The 21,778-nt window shown below is 49.9% G+C and overlaps 1 protein-coding gene across 1 annotated transcript in view; it reads right to left on the reverse strand.

The window, feature by feature from the left end:
* Rptor (regulatory associated protein of MTOR complex 1) overlaps positions 1–21,778 on the reverse strand; it is a 303,680-nt gene that overhangs the window by 77,239 nt on the left and 204,663 nt on the right. Inside the window, exons 10-13 of the mRNA XM_021175441.3 lie at positions 13,227–13,302; positions 6,572–6,673; positions 2,266–2,349; positions 1,000–1,110 (exon numbers count right to left, since the gene is read on the reverse strand). Of these exons, the coding sequence (XP_021031100.1) occupies positions 1,000–1,110; positions 2,266–2,349; positions 6,572–6,673; positions 13,227–13,302 (373 nt within the window). The remainder of the gene's footprint in view (positions 1–999; positions 1,111–2,265; positions 2,350–6,571; positions 6,674–13,226; positions 13,303–21,778) is intronic.

Raw genomic sequence — 21,778 nt, forward strand, 5'->3', positions numbered from 1 at the left:
TCTGGATCTTTTTACTGTCCCTTGCTTGCTTGAAGCGTCAGCCTCTAGACCTTTGTCACAGTCCTGATCCATCCTTGCTGTCAAGGTACACACGCTACCTCACTACAGATCTTTGGCCTGACTGTTCATTTTGTCATATTCATGGTAGTGACTCCTGCTCCTGCAAGGTATGACTCTGGCCCCTCAATGAATTTTTTTTTTTTTTTTTTTGAGACAGGGTTTCTCTGTATAGCCCTGGCTGTCCTGGAACTCACTTTGTAGACCAGGCTGGCCTTAAACTCAGAAGTCTGCCTGCCTCAGCCTCCCAAGTGGTGGGATTAAAGGCGTGTGCCACCACTGCCCAGTTGAATGTTTTTTTTTAAAAGCCATCTGTGCCCGTGTGCTCTAGATGGCAGTTGAGGTCAAGGATGAGGACCTCTTTGCCACCTGCAGACTTGAGCACAAAGCTATGAGTATAGGTACCATCTATCTTTGTGGGGGAGAAAAATGACTGCAGGGTCAGGAGATGTAACAACTGGAAAGTGCCGGGGCTGGGAAGTCACTGTAAAGAGGGCCATTAAGGCTCTCCAGGGCTACAGGCAGGATGGGTAAAGACAAAACAAGTGGTAGGCTAAGCCTTGGGTCCAGTACTAGCACATTTAGGGACAGGGAAAGAAGGGTATGGCAGGACACAGCTTTGGGGGAGGGGGCAGGCTTGGCTCAGGGCCACTTGTTGCCATTGTCAGGAACACAGAGATCAGACTTAAGAATGATCAGGGAATAGTCAGAGTGCATGTGTCAGAGGACACATAGAAGACAGACTAGTCATCTGGCAGAGACTAGGGATGGTTTGGTAACCAGAGGTAGATGTTGGGGGAGAGTTTTACTCTGGGAATGATGACAGCCACAGATTTCAGGCATACAAGTTTGGAAGGGCAGGGGAAACACAGGAGTGGCCAGCCCCACCTAACACCTGGGGGGTCACCATCAGGTAGCGTGAAAGTGAAGGAGGTTACTCACACTGTCGACAGCGAGGATTTTGGCCCAGATGAAGACAAGGAGTGGCCGCAGCTCTCGGGCTGAGCTCTGAAGCAGCTTCAGTACATAGGGGAAGATGCCCACCGACAGGGCCTGGAGGTAAGAGAGTCAGCACAGGCGTGAGACCCCTCTCCACTGCTGCTGGCTTAGCTCACTCTTCAAGTTGCCAGCATCACTGGCCTTTCCTATGCAGGACCAAGCTGGAGGAACCACTGTTGGATTCTTCTGTCCAATTTTAGATTCTCTCTTCCCTCCTTCAATGTTATCCTACCTATTTTTAGGCTTTTCTCCCTCCTCCTTCAATGCTAGCCTGCAAACGATCAGTCTTTGCAGACAATATCCAATTATTAAGAACATGGTGAGTGCTAGCCTGCTCAGCCCACAGCACTCTGCACAGACCCTATGCAGGTCATTTCACTGTGTGTCACACAGAGTGGACAGCTCCTGTTTATAATGTGAAAAAGATTTCTAATTGTTTTAACAGTATTGATTATTTAATTTTCTGTATGTAGGTGCATGTGTGCACACCTATATTTTGGAATGCTTATGTGTGCACTTTAAGCCAACCTCCTCTCCTTATTTTTTGATGGTCTGGAAATAAGCCTGGAACTTGCTGATGAGACTAATTCCCCTCCCCTTTGCTCCCCCACCTACTGCCACCTCACCCCGCTAGCATCCTCCTTCCCTGAGGCGTCACATTTCTACAGGACCAAGCTCATCCTTTCCCACTGAGGCCAGACAAGGCAGTCCTCTGCTACACATATAGCAGGGCCACGGGGCAGCCCATGTATGCTCTCTGGTTGGTGTGAGTCTTCTTTTTAGCCCCAATTTTAAACCTTTACTTGTAGACAAAGCCAAATAAGCTCTAAGCATCTTTAGTCTGCAGGCTCCCCGAGCCTCTCTCTGATTTCCTGATGACTTATCTATTGGAAACATGGACCACTGGTTCTACTGCTGCTTTGTAGAAAAAGGACTCAGAAGAACAGTTCAGAACTGAGCCTAAATCACAGTGTGGACGGTGTGAGGGTGCAGACATCTGGGAGAAAAAGGCCATGGAAGGCTTCGAGAAGTCTAAACTAGAGGGGATCTAATATTGACAAAAGCCCCAGAGCAGCAGAGAGCAAGGATTCCCCACCCCGCCCCACCACCAGCTGGCAGGACTATGGCGGCTTCTGCTTTGGAGTTCAGACTGTCTCACTGAGTCTAATCTTAGCTTCCTTTCCCCCAGGCGAGGCAGAAGACACGCACCAAGCTCACCGCCCAAGGGCCCAAGTCCAAAAACCGTCCCAGCAAGTCCAACGCTCTCAGCCGGTGCACCTGGCTTAGCAGCACCTGGAAAACAAAGAAAGACATGGAGCCACCGAAGCAGGACACCTGACTGCCACCACCCCTCCGAGAAAGCTCCAGTGTGAGCTGGTGGCCCTGAGGGTCTGACAACATAACCCCACGGCTTCTGTTCTAGCTGGGCTTCTGCTGTCAATTCGTGCTTTAGACAGACTGAGAAAATACTTCATTACCCAAGTAAACTGTGCCACCTGCATCAAGTACCAGTGTGAGCAGCGCACCGTGCTCAGCAGGCCCTCACTGCCGCTCTGCTCTCTGTGCAGCACGGTCTATTCCACTTCCTTTTTCAGTGAGATTATACATGGTGAGGGCTGTTCCCCTCCCTAGACACTCGGGACAAAATTTCTCTCTCCCAGTGGAAGCACAGTGTGTCCTCTGTAGAAATGTGCATGGCTTGTTTAAATGATTTCCCTAATGCTAGACATCACAGACAACTCTGACAAATGTCCTAATCTGCACATCTTCTCACAATTGTCTTCTCCTGAGGATAAAGTGAAGAAGTGAAATTATAGGTTGTAACATCTATAATTAAGAACTAGCCGTTGACTAGACCACCCCACCCTTTTAACAAGAAGCATCACCCACAACACTTGCTGGATGTGACTGGGCAAACAAAGTGCCCGGCATCTCTGGTTTATTAACGCTCAGTACAAGGTCAACGCAATCCTCAGGAACAGACGTAGAGTCTCCTGGGACAGCACTGTCCACTGTCACCATTCAATATAAACACAAGGGTCATTATCGAAGCCTATAGGAACAATATAAAATACTGCTTATTTTTCCCCCCAATAGCACATTTTCTGTTTCTTCTATTGATTAAAACCTTTTAAAAAACTGAGGTCCAACATGAATTAAGATTGCTCTAAGAACATAGATTGGATTTTTTAGATGTGTATTTGTACTTCAAAAAATTAAGAAGTGGGGTCTGAAGATCTGCCTTGATAGTTAAGAAAGAGTACTGGCTGCTCTTACAGAGGACCTGGGTTCATAGACTTGATATCCTTTTCTGGTCTTTGTGCGCAGTGAACATGTTGCACAGACATACATGCAGGCAAAACATCCAGGCGTGCGCACACACACACATACACACACACACACACACACACACACACACACACAGAGTTTCTTAAAATTAATAAACAACTGAAAACCAAGCGTCACAGATGTAGGGACTCACTGCCAACAGCGAGTGAGCAGGTTCTGGGCTCCTCCTCATCTGTGGAGAGCAGGAATGAAGAGCACACTCTAGGCAGGGCCTGCTAAGGTAACCCATATTTGCGTCATCATATAAATTGTGCTCAGGCTTTTGCCTGAGACATGAAGAGAAACTGAGGCTCTAGTGGGCCAGGACTCCCACCTCCAGCAGGATACCCAGGAACTTCTGAGGGGCAGCACCATCATGGCATGCAGGGCAGAACTGTGGTGGCATCTGCACTGTCCTGAATCCTGACAGTGGCCTTGAGCTTCAGGCCCAGACTATGTTTGAAATAAGAGGCACCAACAGCAAACACTTGGTGAAAGACAAGCGATTCACAACACCCATGTTTAGAGAATAATTCTGCCAGCAGGTGGTGGCACACACCTTTAATCCCAGCACTTGGGAGGCAGAGACAGGCGGATTTCTGAGTTTGAGGCCAGCCTGGTCTACAGAGTGAGTTCCAGGACAGCCAGGGCTACACAGAGAAACCCTGTCTCGAAAAAAACAAAAACAAAAACAAAAAAAGAGGGAGAGAGAGAAAAAACTCTGCCCTGTGAATCTATTCTGGTCTTTCTTGTTTGACTTTGACTTTCTTTCTTCTGTCTGGGTACCTCTGTCCAGCTGCCCTGAGGGGGGAAGGCAGTCGTGGCAAGTTCTAGGCAGAACCATACAAAGCCACACTTTGAGATTGCTTCTTGATGCCAGCAGTCACAAGGTGGATAACGTAGCAGTCTGATGTCATTTTTAAAAGGCAGAAAGGATCCTGAAGCTGGTTGGGTGAGGTCAGGTCCATGTTACTGTTTAATGGGGCTACAACTCAACAGAGCCTGATGGAGCCTCTTACTGTGGCTACCAGCTGTCAGCTAATGCCTCTGTTACTGGACACAAGGAGTTCACTATGGGAATTTCCTGAAAGGAATCACTGCAGTCTGTATTAAGATCTTTTCTCCTTCTCTAACAGAGCTGGCCCAGGCTCTGGAAACAATAAAGGCTTTCAGGACAAAGCCAGGGAAGTAGCAAATTGAGTGAGGCCAGGTGGGCCTCCCAGAGCCCTACATTTCCTAGCTCCTATCCTGTCCTTTGTCTACCCCAAGTCTGTTCTTCAGGGCTCCCCCCTTGAGTCATATGGGACCTGGCCCGGGAGACAGGGCCTTGTGTGTGGTACAGGACCTGCTGCTTACGTCTGTCTGAAAGAACACATGGAAGATGGTGTGTGTGCTCTCATGGTTACTGCTCCATGTTTGGCATCAGGCTGGCTCTAGAGGTCTTCCCCTACCCTGAGAGAGTGTGGGTTGTAAATGGAACATGAAAAATAAAGTCGATAAAAGCCATTTACAAAAGGACTATTGCTAGACCCCAAAGAACTGGATGAACATGCCTGGCCCTGGAGCCCTGCTGTGGGGAGGACCAGCGCTACTCTGCTGTGCTGCTGCAATAATAGGCAGGTTGGAGAGAGAGAGGTGTGGTGACCCAGGTGACCCAGAGGTGCCCCCAGGGTCGCTGCCATTTACTGGAATCACGCAGACATCGCACCTCCCCAGGCCTTGTCCTGCTGTCATTACTTTTGCTTTGTTGTGGAAACATTTGGTTAGTTTCTAGCTCTTTTTGCTGTTCCAGAACTTTCTTAAAACTATGCTAGACGCTGTAAGAGGAGCAGTGATAATTATTTTCATAATGTCAGAAAAGACGTAACAATATAGCACTGCCTCTCTTTGACCTAAGGTCATTCTACAAAGTTCCCACTTCAGGAGGAACACAGTCTTCTTTCTTGCCTTTTAAAACAATTATTATTCTTTTTTTGCTGGCTGAGATTACCGGGGCTTTAGACAGGGAGAAACCCAAGATCTGGGATAGGTGAATTATCTCCTGAGATTGTGAGGCTGGCTGTGCTGTGGGGGTGGGGTAGGGTGGGGCGAGGGCACTGTGTTCTCCAGAGAGAGGCTTTTGAGCTACAGTTGCTCTGAGCATTTGGCACAGTGAAGATGGAGGGTTTGGTTGTCCAGCACAATGTGGTTAGCAGCCCTAATGAGCAAACACAAGGCCTTCTTTGAAGGAAGCAAGGCAATGTCCTTGGGCAGGTGGAACTCAGACCCATGGCTCATTTTATAACGAGTGCTTTGGTGAGTGATGGCCCCATTCCTGGCCCTTGGCAAGCACTGCCCCTCCCACTGAGAGGGGAGCCTGCCCTCTGCTCCTCCAGAGATACAGGCTTCCTAACCTTCCAAGTGGTACACCCTCATGATTTCCATAGTTTCTGCCTGAGCTCAACTGCCCCGGAAACTTGATAAATAGTATTTTCTGGCTTTTACAGTAAGTTGCCAATCCTAGGTATCTGATGTAGTCAATGGTAAAAGGTCTTTTCTTAGTCACAGCCTAGCTTATCAGTTTCTCCCACAAACACACATTTAATAAGACACAATCTTTGTGACTTATCTACCCAACTATGATGACAAATCCACTATTCATATCTCTGTCCCATGTCATTTCAGTCAGCAGGCAGTAAATGGGTCCCCCAGAACCAGACCAGTTTGCACATGAATTGCTGACACACAGAGAAGGTACTGTTTTTTATGAGGACCACAGCAAGGACCTGGTCTGTCTGTGCTGCTCTGGTATTGGTCAGGAATGAGTGTTACAGCCCCGTTAGGATCTGCTTGGTAGAACCACCCTTTCCTCACAGGACACATTTATATCTCGTGTCCTTCCAAACAGGAGGAGGTGCTGATATCAGCCAAGATTCTGCACCATAGCAAGGTTCGTTGGCAGTGACACTTCATTAGTTCCTAACATGTAAGCAGGAGGAGGGAGTGGTGATCTATCCCAATCTATATTTAATTGGGAGAGGAAAAAGGGAATTCAATGGCTTTGCCAAGAGAAGGCTGCTGGGAGTAAGCAAGCATCTACTGACTTCAGATCAGATGTAACACATCGATGTACCATTGGCCTGAAGCACAGCCCCACCCGCCTCCTGAGGAGCAGGTGTCTCAGTTAGGCCTGTGGGAAGCGACTGACCTGCAGGACGATGGGCAGCTGCTCTGGGGGGCTCCTGTTTTCCACACCCATTGTGAGCCACACCTGGAATGCCGTCAGCTGCTCGGCAAAGAATGGGCTGTGCTGTGGGAAAAGCCAAAGAGTCGGTTAGGGAGGCAGGTTTCTTTCCACCACCCTCACCCCTCAGTCCTGACAAGGCAGTGACCACAATGGACAGAGCTGGAGGGTGCAGGGCTTACAGGCTCTGTCAACAGCCTGACAGGAGACAAAGGAAATCTGAATGTGTGGCCTGTCAACTGTCAGGGAGGGTGTGATAAGAGGTAGCTGTGAGGGTCACTGCATCCCTGAGCCCCAGTCCTCTGCAGGAGAGCACATTCGACTTGTAGGAACACGAGGCCATGTCTCCAGAACCCCCATTTCTTCACTATCACTGTATTATTTTGAGAGAGAGAGAGAGAGAGAGAGAGAGAGAGAGAGTTTCCCTGTCTACCCACACCAGCCCGAGGGTCCTCATCTTCCTTCCTCATCTTCCTGAGAGCTGAGATTGCAGGTGTGTACCATATTTAGCCTGTTTTTTTTTTTTGTTTGTTTTTTTTTTTTTTAAAGCTCTAGAGAAGGGACCCAGGACTGACCCTAACTATTAGAGGCCAAGGAGACAGGTGGAACCTTCTAAGAAAATGGTGAAGGGAATCCTTGTGAAGATAGAGAAGATCATATGGATGTGAGGCTTTGGAAGCCAGGTCAGTGATGTACTCAGCAGTACTGGACATGAGATGAATCAAGCAAGACGAAGATTATGACCCAGCTGTGGGTTACTTCAGAGATGGAGAGGTCATCCTGAATACTGTCTTGGATACAGCAAAGCACAGCAAGCTCGAACACACAACAAAAACCACGAGACAGGACAGAAGAGAGAAGGTGGAGGCTCCAGGCCAGACACGCTATGGAAGGAGGCGGCTCGAAGGATGGAGACAGGGGTGGGCATGGAGTGAAAGGTCAGCATTGTGAAAGCTGAGGGAGAGAGCTAGGTGAGGCACTGACCATGGAGTGAGGGCACCGTGGGAAGGCTGGCGCTGCAGCAGAGCAGGGCAAAGCATGCTGCCCGGCTGTGTGAGCTGCCCGGCTGTGTGAGCTGGATGGGAGAACGCTGGACTTTGCCTAGTGCCCTGTTTCTGAGGGGAGCGTGACACAGACCTGTGAGGGAAGTGTGGTGGGAACGGATAGCAAGGAGAGGGAAGAGGAGCTGAGGCCGTCTGTAGTCACACTGTGCTCTAGTTTCTAAGGACGCATGAAGGATAGCTGCCTAGGTGAGGTGAGGGCAGAGTAGCAGAGGGGCAGAGGCAGTACACAGTGAGCACCAACACCCTAGCACATGGCCATGGAGAAGAGCTGGGGCCTTTTGATCATCATGGAGGCTCATCAAGTCAGAGTCCCAGAGGGCACTGGAGAGGCTGGGAGGGAGTCGCCAAGATCCCTCTGTTCCCATGCTAGCATCACACTCACAGGAAAGGGGTGGCTTGGGGACAAAGGGAGACAACAGGATTGGAAGAGACTGAGAAGCAAGAGGTCAGACGCCTGTGCAGTTTCTCATTCTGCATGTCACCCACACTGCCCCACAGAGCTGCCTTCCACGGGCCAAACAGTTCTAAATGCTGCAGTGTCTTGTTCCCATGCACATTTTTGGGGTAGAGGGCTTTCTCTTTTCCCTGGGGGAGATAGCTGTATCCATTAGCGGTGTCCCTGTGAGCCTGGTTGTTAGGGGAAAGACCTGTGCCTCCAACTTGCAGTATGCCTTTTCTGAGAACCCATCAGAGCCCAGGGCCCACAGTAAAGGCCCAGTGACTTGAGGGCCATGAAGTTTACCTGCCACTCAGAAAGTCACAGGGCTCTGTGCCATCAGCTCACACAAAAGAGCTCATACTCAGGGCAGCCATGAAGCTGGAGGGCAGCTCCCTAAGTGGGTTTCTCATTTTCAAGTAGCAATCACTCACCAATTGTTTTAAAATCTCATTAAGTGCCTCCTTCCCTCCAACCCACAGCATCCCGGTGCTTGCCTGGAAATGAGAATCACACACTCTCTCCAGTCAACTTCTGTTCATGGGTTTTCATGGTGCCCACTGTGGAGTGACCATTCTAAGCAAAGAGACAGTGATTCCTGACCCAGCCATATGTGGCAGCATGAACTTGTACTCCCAGCATAGAGGAGACAAAGGCAGGAGATGTCGGTCTGGTTTACTTCGTGTGTTCTAGGCCAGCCGGGGTGACACAGTAAAGGGTGTGAGACCCTTTCTACAAACAAACTCCCAACTCCTTCACCTAATCCTGACCAGAGAAGAGAAGCATATCTCTGCTAACTGTGGGGCTAAAGCCCAGGGAAAACACTGGTTCAACCACACAGCATGAGGACTGCACAGGCGGCCATGTGAGCATTCAGAGCTGGCGACCAGGCCAAGCCTCTCAGGTGACCAGAAGGGAACAACCAGGAAGAACTGAGGGATGGCGTGTAGCTGTAACCGCCTGTCCAGTCTTCTCTGACAGATTGCATATGGACATGCTGCTGCAGGTCTATGTCGGGTCCCATGAGCAAAGGCCACAGTGAGAGACTCAGGCAGGAGCGGCAGCGTCCTGTTCCATGGCAGTACTAATCCAGCCGGGTTTATGCTGTGGATATCACACTATGCTGGCCTTTGTCCCCTTCTGCTCTCCCTTTGCTGGGCCAGGTGACCTGAGCCCCCCCGGGGGGGGTTGCCACTTGAGTCCGGCTCACTGAGTGAAGAGACAGTGATCTCGGTGGTCAAGGGTGTTTACACCACCCCTTGTAAAGACACCAGAGCCTGCAGAAGGGATCTCTATCTCAGCTGGCTAGCCCAGGTTTCCTGATGCCCGGGACGTTCCTCCTGCCCCCTCTTCCTACCTTAATAAGCACCAATTTGAATGGAGTTCTAATTCCTTTCTAGGTAGAACCTGTCACTTGTGTTAATTCTGAAGACTAATATGTGCATTATTTCGTCAAGTTGAAATGCAAAATTACTTGCAAACAACACACATAAAAATAAAACCAAACCAAACCAGAATTTAGCTGTGTGGCTCCAACAGTGATAAGATTCAGTATTATACATTCCCCAACTCAGAGCACAATTCTCCCCTAGCTCAGTCTGTGCCCAGCAGGCTCTCTGAAGAAATGAACTAGTGAGTACAGCATGCACACGAGAACACAAAAGGCCAGAGGCAACAGGGCCAATCTTGGAAAAGAACACAGCTGGAGGACAGATTAGCAGCTACAGCAACATCTGTAAATGCTCAGAATCAAAACTATGAACCTAGTGCCTGGACAAAGTGTCCGACAGAACAGAGCACAGAGGCTGGAAGCAGCTCACACAGACAGGCTGCTCCAGCCCACACCTCCCATGCAGGGATCGTGGCAGAGCTCTGAGAGTAACACAAAGCTTTGGAGGGAAGACAACGACATTTGGGGATGCTCACCTCACCTGAGTCAAAATGGCTTTGGACAAGGCAGGAAAGGCCCCAATCATTAGAAAAGTTTTACTAAGTAGGAATTTGCTCAACAAGAAGAAAAGGTAAAACATGAAAATGTCATCTGCAGAGTAAGAGACACTCATCCACAATGAGACAACGAACATCAACAGAGCCACACCAGCTCAGCAGGAAGATATATAAGACAGACCTCCAGAAGACACGAAGCCACACTCTGCCAGCACTGGGAACACATGTCACTCTGTGCATGGAATCAGATCCTGTACAGCACAGGGCTACAAACCAAGGTCACTGTGGACAGCTATCTAGTAGCACCTACTAAACACACTGCCAGCACCTCAGAGATGAGCACTGTGCTCCCAGCACCTCAGCAGTCAGCACTGTGCTCCCAGGCACACCCAGGACGCCGTCAGCCAGGTCAGAGGACAGTGCAGGAAGGTAAAATACCTTACTATAATACAGGAAGAATGACTAGCCCTCACAACTGCAGCATTTTAGACTGATCTGGATGACTGACTTCCCCTTTGCCTCAAGCTGCACAGTCCCTGGGCCAGGCCGCACTCACTGTGAGGATCTCAAATGGACACTCAAAACCTACACTGGTCATGGCACAGGAAAACATATGGAGTCTGCAGACACCATTACTCTTTCTTCTGTGGAAAGGTCTTATAGGCCAAATCAAAAGCGTACTGTTGGGTGGAAGTAGTCAGACACAAACAGCACACGCCCTGTAGTTCTCTACAGGGCGCTCTCTCTGCATGGTAGCAGATAGGCCAAGGCTGCAAAGGGAAGGAGCTGCTTGATTTGTGGGCTGGGTATGAGAGTGTGTTAAAGTGGTGAAGATTCACCAAGCCATACATTTATGAGACATATGACTTTCTACACGTATTCTATACATTCAAAACAAGGGGAAAGATAAAATAAAAAACGTTCGAGCATGGTCTGGATCAGTTGCCTCTACACCGTGAAGTTCCCATAATGCAGTATACTGATTTCATGAGGTCAGGGATAAGGCAGTGAGAGCCTTGGCAAAGACACCTGGCATGGAGCACAAGTGCTAAGACTGAAAGGAGTGCAACGCAGCGCAGCGCAGCGCAGCACAGCACAGCACAGCACAGCACAGCACAGCACAGCACAGCACAGCACAGCACAGCGCAGCGCAGCATGCTGTCCTACAGCCGAGTGCTCATCTCCTAAGCAGAGGGAAGCCAGTTCCGAAGACAAAAACATTCAAGTCTTTTTGGGGGGAGTGGAGAGGGCGTTTAGAGACAGGGTGTCTGCATCAAACAGTTTAGGGAGGGCAGACACACAGGCTTTTTGTTTGGAAGTTGAGCAGTGGATGCTACATGCACCAGGAAACGACAAGACAAAAACAAAACAAAACCCAAAACCACCACCACCATCACCACCAAGTCACACACAGATATACAGACAGAAACAAAGACACACACACATGTACACACACAAAGAGTGAGGGGGAGAGAGGGAGAGAGAAACAACAGCCAGATATAGACAGAAAAACACACGCAAACACAGTGAGAGGGAAAGAGAAAGACACACACATATACACACAGACAGACAAATATAGACACACACACACAGACATATATACACAGACATACATACATAGACACACATACATGCACAGACACATGCACACATAGACACACACATGCATATACACATACAAACATAGACACACACACGCACACACACATACACACAAATGCACAAACACAGATACACACAGACACACACACAGACACATACACAGACACATACACACAGACACACACACAGACACAGACACACACACAGACACAGACACACAGATACACACACACAAGCTTCGACCCGACATGAAAAGTAACAGCAGAGCTCAGTGGTGGAGTATGGCTGTTGTTCAGAGTCCTTCCAACTTTGCTCTAGGCTTCAATGTTTATGTAATAAAATGTTACCTCCTTCTACCCAAACAAGCAACAAAGAGTAGAACAATATTGACAAACAGGACCAAAAGATCTTTAAAAGCCTTTTGCCCCATCATTTTATCCTCCAGGCACACCTGGGGAGCTGGCATAGCCTATGCACACTAAGCATGCAGTATGCCAGTGTGTACCCAGGCCCAGGCTCGATTCTGCCGCAGGATGGTGACAGACATTGGCCACACACACAGAAGGAGAACAGAGTCCCCCAGGCTGCAGGTTTTCTGTTCCTGGCTCACTTGTCAGTGGCCAGCATTCTCTGGGCAGTGACTTGTACAAGAACAAATGAGGGCCCATCACATGTCACTAACTTCTACCCTATCACACGTGTAACTTCTGTCCTGAGCACTTGAGAAACACTAACTCAACCATCACATAGTTCCTTAAGTTGGGTTTCCCCAGATCCCCTTTTAAACAAGGAAACCAGGCTGTGTGTGTTGGTTCACGCCTTGTAATCCAGCACTCAGGAGGCAGAGGCAGGAAGGTCTCTGAGTTCAAGGGCAGCCTGATCTACAGTATGAGAACCAGGACAGCCAGGATGATGTAGAAAGAGCCTATCTCAAACAACAACTGAGGAAATCAAAGTTCAGAGAGGCTGTCTCGTGACACACAGCACACTGCCTGGCTTTCTTGGTCTTGAAGTCCAGTGGCTTCTTGAGTAGTGCTGAGTGGACCTTGTGCTGGTGACAGCCCAGTCCCAGTCTCACACTAGGCCTTATGTCATCTCAGCTTCATGAATGGTGCTGTGAGCTATGCTCTTGAGGTCAGGGCAAGGACTCAGTCAGACCTGGTGTAAATACTCCCCAAAGAAAAAAAACCAAGGGAGTTCCCAGAGGCTGCTAGGAAGGCTCTGGGCAGGGCCACCCACTTGTCCACGCCACAAGAGGAATCAGGTACAGTGTGTGCAGCTGCTCAGCTCCCTCCTGCATGGTCTGAGGCTGAGGTAAGTCGGGGAGGAGAGGCGCTGTCTTATGAGAGCAGTGCATCAGGGCAAACAGCCTTTAAAGGCTAGCCACCTCAGAACCTAACGAGACCCAGGCTGACCCGACCTCAAAAACTCTTGTTGGCTACATCATTTATTCCAGGTTGGTGAACTAAATCCTTGACTCCCAGAATTCTGGGTGCTACATGAAGACCAGGTGTCTACAATGAAGGACCAGGGTCCCCTGGGGAGGGGTCTCCCTGAAGTGGGGACTCACCCTGAAGGCAGTACCCTCTTCGATGATGGTTGGCAGCTGAGAGAGGCAAATGTCCACAGCAAGGTCCCAGGCCTGCCTGGGGAGAGAACAGAGGGCACCCACATTATCAGTTAAGCAGCCTTAGCATGAGGCCTTCACAGGGATAAGCCTCAGGGCCAATGGGGACAAATCCTTCAGCTGGCAAGGGCTGTGTTAGGGGCTTCAGAGCTGACCAGCTGGCAGAGCCATCCAGGAAGTGGTCAGTGCTGTGGCTCACTGCACCTGCCTAGTGTGACACACTTCTCTCCAGAACAGAAAGGATGACAGAACTCTCGTTCCTCTACAGTGGTCTGACTCCATCATGACCCTCCCTAACACACAGCCTGCTTACTCCAAATATCTGGGGTTCCTGTGGTGGCTGATGGGATAGCTTGGGCAGAACAAGGCACTTTGTTGGAAACATCCCAGTCAGGAGGGCTGGGGTGGTGGCCTGCTGTGGACTCGAAGGCCAGTGGTATCAACATGCTCCACACCTTGTGCTGCTAGCATGGTCAGGCCCTAGCATCCTTCTGTCTGCATGGCTGGGACCTGGCCTGGACCCAAGAAGCTAAAGCTGTGTTGGTGGCGCTGAGCTAAAGGAGGACAGGCAGACAGTCTCTCAGGGCACCAGATACTATTCAGCACTCTGACAGCACATCTGTGCCTCGCAGACAGCCCTGTCTGCGACCCCACCAGGTGGACGCCCACTCCCTGTTCTCCGTCAAGCCAGTCCTCGGACTCCTCCTCTGTAGCTCTGAAGCTCAGGGATGATTTATGCAGCTTCATAAATGCTTCCTCTTACATAATGGGGGACACGGGGACTCAGTGTCTGGGAGCAGACTGGCTGCACTTACATAAGGCTCTTTGCCAGATGCCCCTCCTCCCAGGCTTCTTCTGAAGGACCTGATGGTAGGTGGTGGTGGTGGTGGTGGTGGGGAGGACAGTAGTGCTGTGGGCTGGGGCTACACAGGCTAGAGAATTTAAAAGCAGGTTTTGATCTTGGCCTAGGTATGTATGGAGTATAAATGTATTGATTTCTTATAGTTTTTTAATTATTTTCAGACTTAGAGGAAAGACCAGCAGCACCATTTCCATTGAGGGTGAAAGTTACTGGCATGGTGCCATTGCTGTCCCCGAATGACTTGGTCAGTACACACCTGTCTCTCTCATGATGCTCACAGGAAGATTCTATAGGAAGTACTGTGCCACAGCCCCCAGTGCAGACTAACTGGAAATGAGGACCAGGTCTTTCAGTCTCTCTGCGCACAGCTTCAGGAATCCAGGCTCACCCTGGTTTCCTGCAAGCATCAATGAGATGATCCAGAGCTGGCCTACCTGAAGTGCAGGTTGAGTAGGCCTGTGGCTTGAACAGACCTAACCTGCTGTTCTTCCCTCTTTACTGAGCTGCTACAGCATTTTGTTATCCTATGACCAAGCACCTGACAAAAAGCATTTTGAGGAAGAGGGATTTATTAGCCTCACAGTTTGAGGTTTTCCATCTATCTGCAACAGCTGGCCATGTGGAAGAGGAGGAGGAACAGCGGGTGGAGGCCTGAGCAGGGTGCACAAAGGGAGCCAGACCACTCAGATCCTGTATGGCTCAGAACCACAGCAGGGGGTATGTGGTGAGTGCAAGGAGCTCAGGGTGGCCTGATCTGGGGTGGGACTCCAGGACAGCCTAGCCAGACCAGAGGTCTGCTGAGGGTATCTGCAACTCATGGCAATCACATTAAAAGGTGGCCACAGTGGAGGTCCAGGGGTCCCTTACCTAACCATTCCCTAGTGTAGCTGGCCACACTTCCAAGCACCACTGCCTCCAGAGTGGCTACTTAAGCAGCTTTGGACTGCAGCTTCCCTGTCATAATGCCTTGTGTGTGGCACAGGAGATGCTACCTCTTCTAACTGTCCTCTCAGACCAAAAGCAGCTCTTCCTGGCCCTCCACTTCTAGCACCCAGGGCTACCACGCTACTCTGTTTGTCTTCCCTCTCTCTGTGTGTGTGTGTGTGTGTGTGTGTGTGTGTGTGTAGCACAGCTCTCTCCACTCTCCCTCAGTGACACCCTCATTTAACCAGGCTCTTATCTTCCTTGGTGACTCTGGTCACTGGACAAGTAGCCATGTCTGACATACACCTGACACTTCCCAGCCAGTTTCTAGAGTCCCAAGCATCTCCACAGTCTCCAAGACCCTCTCTTGGACAATCCTAGACCCTCTCTTGGACTCCCCCTGGCCGCTCTGTGGCTACAAGAGCCACACTAACAGACCCCATTCCATCCCACCTGCCTTTGCAGAAGTCATCAGCGCTCCAAAGCTCCTGTCTTGTTCTACCAGTGGAAGGGAACAAAGCCTGGTAGTCCCCCAAATGCTGGTCTTTGGCATGGCCACTCAGCAGGTCTGGGGCTATAATCTACGTGGGTCTTGCTCTCCAGGAACCAGCCTCACTATCCAGGATGTAAAAAGTGGTGCCATCCTTCCTGTGGGGTCCCAAGGGACAGGGAGATAAGGAAAAGGCCTTGGCTGAGCAGTAGACAGGTGAGGGATAGTCAGAAAGGCCAGCACTAGGCATGAATCCCAAGCTGAAGCTCTGTGCACCACAGACACATGGAGCACAGCCACACGGATGTCAATTTCTCTCATCTTAGGCAGATTCTGTTTTTGGAATGGCAATCTCTTCTCCCAGGCAATTTCCTGGGAAACGCAGGGATTCCTGTTCTCGCTACTTAGACTAATGAGACTTTGGGCTAGAAGGTTAATGGGCACATTTTCTTTATGTCTCAATAAAGGACCAACACAAGAATGGAAACATTTACATTTCAGGGTAGCTTTAAGATGAGAAAAGTCACTCCTTTGGCATCCCACCCTCCCATCCCCGCCCTACTGTCCACAGACCACACAACCATGTAGCCCTTCCCTGCTGACAGGATTAAGAGGCAATCAGGAAATAATCAAAAGTGGCTCCAACTTTGGGCAATAAATAGCTCCCAGATGGCAAATAAACGCCCAACCGCAGGCAAGCGGGTGCTCGGCAGCATCAGGGGAGACATCTACTCTTTGTTGGGACAGAAGCAAAGTCAATTATTTCAATTAAACTCTATAAAGATGCCTTGAATTTAATCAAATGAAAAGTTTAAATTTCAGGAGTTAGAAGGGTAGAATTGGAGATGGGAAGCAGGAAGTGTATCCGGCAGCTGCTGACTGGACCAGCTGGAGCCCAGCATGACCACTTTTGGGCCTAAGCAGAGAAGAGATGTGCACACATCCAGCACTCAGCAGCCATGCTGCCGCGCCATTGCAATCTTGAGGCAAACACATTCCAACCTACACACATTTGACCCTGTTTGGCATGACGGCCTCTGCTGAGTTGTGACCCCACCTAGATCCCACATCTAGGAGAGCTGAAGCCACCACACAGTTCCTTCATCAGTAAGTCGGCTCCAGGGTTTTCACTTGTGTGAAAGGCTTGGTAGACACTGTTGAAATGAGCAAGCCAGCAAAGGGGCTGTGGCTTAGGGCGAAGGGACAGTACAGAGTAGCTGTGAGGGATACAGAGAAGCAGCAGCCTCTTCAAGAAACCAAAGAGAAGAAAACCTGATCAAGAACATCCAAGGCCACTGGCAGACAAGCTCTAAGAATTCCTGGAACAGGGGCGCCTCAGTCCTGGGCCAGTTCTCTGGGCTGAGGTGGAATGGAGAGAGGCATTTCCACAAGGCAGAGCATGCTGGGCACCCTGGGCACCCTCTCTGGGCCAGACCACATGACTTCAGCATTTCCCATCAAACTGTAAAATTATATAATCATCTCATCCTTAGCACAACTGTCCTCTGATGAGCAGAACAGCAGTTGAGTAAAGCTGGCTACATTTTCTCAGCTAAAATTCAACCAATCTTGCAGTCTTAATTTGGGATTCTTAGCTATGGACAAGAGGAAAAGCAGTTTATAAACCCAGTGATAACATCGGTGCTGTACGCCAGTGCTCTGTGTGGCACCCAGGTACACCATCTCTCTCTATGGCACCAGGGCGCTCACATCAGGTTGGGAAGAGTAAAGAGAGTGGCTGGATGGAAGTGATGGGGGCAGGCTGGAGGGTACAGGACGGGGCCAACCTGATCTGAACTGGACTCCCTCTCTAAACAGCAAGGAGTGGGGGACTTTCTAAGCTGCTGGTTGAGTCACCACCAGGAAGAGCCTGGGTTTTCAGGAAACTGGCTTAGGATGGCAATCACCCAGGCAGTGGGCTGGAGGAAAGCCTTCTGAGCTAGCGTGGGCTCCATCTGCATTGATCAATCACAGCAAAAAGCACAGGTTATTACCACAGAGAAATGCAGGGTTTCAGGACCCCTGAAATTGAGAGTGAAGGAGAACGACTCCCTGATGGCTTTGTATCAAAAATTAAACAGGAACTGTGCTCTGAGTATTTTATCATCACCTCCCCACCCCCGGCAGGCAGAGTGCACAGCCACATCGTTGTGCTTCAGCCTCTGTACTTGTTAGGCTTTGTCCCCTCCCCCACTAGAAATGCAGCCTCTCCATCACCACCCAAGGATATAATAACCAGATTTTAAATTATTTATTCCAAAGGCTCTTTTCTGCCTACCTTTCCTGTGAGTTCCCCAGGGATGTGTGTATAGCCATCTATTTACAAGGGAGCAGAAGCCCTGAGCACTGCGGGGAGAGTTTCATCACTGGGGGGGCAGATGGCAGAAAAAGGAACCCACCAGTCACACTTCAGAGGTGAGGCCCAGCTAAGGCCTGGCAAGAAGCTCAACTCAGCAGTGGCTTGGTCCTCAGGTATAGCTACGGAGTTATAGAGGTGACTGTGGCTCCCCATCTCTTTCTTTTCCCTCCCTCCTTCAAGGGTCAGCATTTCTGTTAGGTCAGGCTAGTGAGGACAGGACTACATGCCCAGGTGTCAAAGGGGCAGAAGCAGTGATGAGCCTGTCCCACAGGGCCTCCCATACCCTGAGATGTGGCCCTGGCAGCTGAGGAGATCTATGGAGATGGTGGATCTACAGGACAAGAAGGCTTACAAACCATCTAGCCTGTGCTACAGCATGAAACCACAGGAGCAAGGCCAGTGTGTAAAGCTGCGTGTGGGATTCTGGGAGCTTGGACATGCAACTCATTCCAGAGGAAGGCAGATTGATCATGATCCCACCAACCATGTTGGGTGGATCTCACAAAGGTGCTCAGGGGGCACACACACTAGATCTACAGAGTAAAAAGCGCTTATGCCAGAGACCAATGTCTTTCTCTTCTGTGGGCATAAGTATTCTGTGAATGACTCATAAGGGAAACAAAGTCAAGACTGAATGGCTTCCTTCTGTCTGTTCTACCTGGGACCATGATTGTCTGGCCTGGCTTCTCATTCTGTTTAGTCTAAGCAAAGAAAGCTAAGCACAAGGAAAACTTGTCCCTTGGGGAAGGTGCTTGTGCCTCAAGACCTTCCATGTCCATCTCTAGCTTGGGTGGGATGACTGTCTCATACAACCCCCACCACAATGGTGTCATACTAGTATAAGGTTTTCTAGTCTTCCAGAAGGTTCTCTCATGCTTAGTCCACTAGACTCATTCACAGTTCAGATTCCAGGGAGAGTACTTGGAGAGAGCTATGTTGGAATGTGGACAGCTCAGTTTAGCATACAGGAAGATTCTGGAACAAGACTCACAACCAGATGCCTCAAGTAGCAGTGTTTCTTAGTAACAAATGCTGAGAAACCATTCCAGCTACACAGGTTGGGGGTGAAGCCATACAGAGGCTAGTCTCTGGGAAATACAAGTCGCCCAGGGCCCAAGGAGGAGGCAGGAGGGAAGTAACAGTCACTCCCATGCCCGCCACACCCCTCATGCCCGCCACACCCCCCATGCCCACCACATCCCCATGCCCACCATACCCCCCATGCCTGCCAGATACCCCCTCAGGCCAGAAATGCACGAGGTGGTCCTGTAATACCCCTGACAACCAAGGGAAGTGGAGAGCTTTTCTGAAATGGGACTTGTTGTACATGGAGCCTCTGATATCCTGGTAAGTTTTGTCAAGTAGCATTCCAAAATGAAGGAACATCCAAGGCAGCCTGGCCAGCAAGCCACACTAGGCAACGGAGGCAGCAGGCAAGGGGATTATATTACACTGTTAGTATAGCACATACACTAAGGACTGGGGAAGAGGATGACTGATGACCAACTAGCTTCTCTCTCTGTAGGTTGCGGTTAAGGGTTTGGTAGCAGGGAGGCCTCTGGGAGCACTGGGTTGTGGGCACTGGGCCAAGCAGAGACTACTGAGATTGCTCTCCATTGGGTCAGGCTTACCCCTCTAGGCCCTGAAGCTGCCTTGCCCCATGAAATCCAGGAGGCTGCTAAGCCCTGATCAGTGTATCTTTACTGTGTTGGCCCTGTCAGTAAAGGCATCAGCCTGTCCCCAGCTCTATACAGTCTCTCCGAGAGATGGAAGCTAATGTCTACGCTGGCCTCACCATGGAACTCCAGCCCAGAATGGGGCTGACGAGCGTTTGCTTCCTCACTCCACTCGGCTAGCACTGTCACTACTGAGACCCTCCCCAGAGAACACGTGTCAGAGGCATGCACGTCTCCTCCTGGAATCACATCTCACTGGCGTCTGCAACTAGAACCCTTCAAATGTACTTATTTGGCACATCTCAGCATAGAGAATGGAGCCATGATGTCAGGCAAGATTTCAAACTGGAGAGGATTTTAGATACTGTTCAGACTGCATGGGCTCAGGAGGGAGGGAGCTGGCCAGAGCCACTGGTGACACCTTCTTGTCCACTGTGCACAGCTGCTTCATGTCCAGGATAGCTGCTGTGCTGAGGAGAGGGGCGCCTGAAGCCTGTGTCTTACAGGCAGACTGTGAACTGCATGTAGACTATGGAAATGGCTATTATGAATCGGAAATGTTTTTAAGAATACTGTATTAGACCTCAACATTAAGCAAATCAGGTGATGATACATGAAGCACTGATTTTTGGCTACTTACCAAACATTGAATGGTTTGATTGTTTTCTGTGGCAGGGTTAGTTTGACACTGTGGGCAAATGGTTAGGACTTGGTCACAGGACCTGTCTTGCTATGCCTCTGGCTGTGCATTTGTTCTGTTGGAAAGGTGTGATGGCTTGTATATGCTTGGCCCAGGGAGTGGCACTATCAGAAGGTGTGGCCCTTTTGGAGTAGGTGTGTCACTATAGGTGTGGGCTTAAGACCCTCTCCTCACCCTAGCTACCTGGAAGTCAGTATTCTACTTCAGATGAAGATGTAGAACTCTCAGCTCTTCCTGCACCATGCCTTCCTGGACACTGCCAAGCTCCCGCCTTGATAATAACCGACTGAATCTCTGAACCTATCAGCCAGCTCCAGTTAAATGTCGTTTTCATTAAGAGTTGCCTAGGTCATGGTCTCTGTTCACAGCAGGAACACCCTAACTAAGACAGCAGGTACATTCCACATATGCTCCTCCCCAGACTGTCAGCTGTCCATTTGCCCTTTTCCTCCCTCCTCTCTCTTGAGTTCCATGGCAGGTTTACTGCTGAGTCCTAGTGCACGCTTGGGAAGCCAAATGGCATCTGTATCCAACACCCACATGTAGGATACACAGGTGCCCGAGTGAACTAGGGGATTAAATAGGAGAGCTGAGGCCCTCAACTCTGCTCAGGTGACAAGTGTGTGTTGTGTCCTGGGCATCTATGTTCTTCATCACTACATGTTCCTTGAAAATCCTGGCTTCATCTTCTCTACCTCCAAATGAGGAGTTAGACATGATGGGTATAACCCAGAGTGTCCTCATCCACTGGTGATGCGCAGCCCAGTGTCAGCTATCTTTTTTCTCACAGCCCACTCAGGTCACTTCTCCTTGAAGCTGCTGTCTACTCTGCCTGTGATCCTTTCCTGGCAGTTATCCCACTGCCCAGCAGAACTGAGCAAGGCAGGGCCTGGGGAGGCTGAGGCCTGATGAGAACACACTGTTGTGCAGCCAGCAGGTACTGTGTACCTTTGGACAAGTCACACCCTTTTGGTCCCACATCTTAAATGCAAAGTTAAAAAAAATCTTGTGTGCGGCAGGGGAGTGTGGTGAGGAACTGTGAGGCCATGTGTGCTGGGCTTCATGGAAAAGAGTTCAGGTGCTAAGTGAACGGCAACCATTTTCTCCCTTACTTGAATGCCAGCTCTTAAACTTGCACCCAGGAACCTCCTGCTCCTACGATGCCTGCAGCTAAGGACACTCAGCCATCAAGTCCCATCTACACTGGCCTCTCTCTCATCACCACTGCCTGGTGCATCTCTCAGTTCCCAACAGGTCCTTGCCTGGGCAGGCTTGCTTTCTGAGGGGCACTCCATCCTGATTATCCAACTGCTTCCTCTGGCCTCAAAAGCTCAGATGCGTTCTCCTTCGCTCACCTTTTAGGGAGCTAAGTGAATGCCCTGGATACGGCTTAACCAGTGTAAAGTCCTGGGTTAGACCCCTATGAACTCAGAAGTCAACAGAAACTGTGTAAGACCAGAGTCACTTACACTGGTCTTCCTGAG

Source organism: Mus caroli, unplaced genomic scaffold (genome assembly GCF_978045245.1).
Source record: "Mus caroli unplaced genomic scaffold, Mus_caroli_1 scaffold_13, whole genome shotgun sequence".
Classification (NCBI taxonomy): Eukaryota; Metazoa; Chordata; class Mammalia; order Rodentia; family Muridae; genus Mus; species Mus caroli.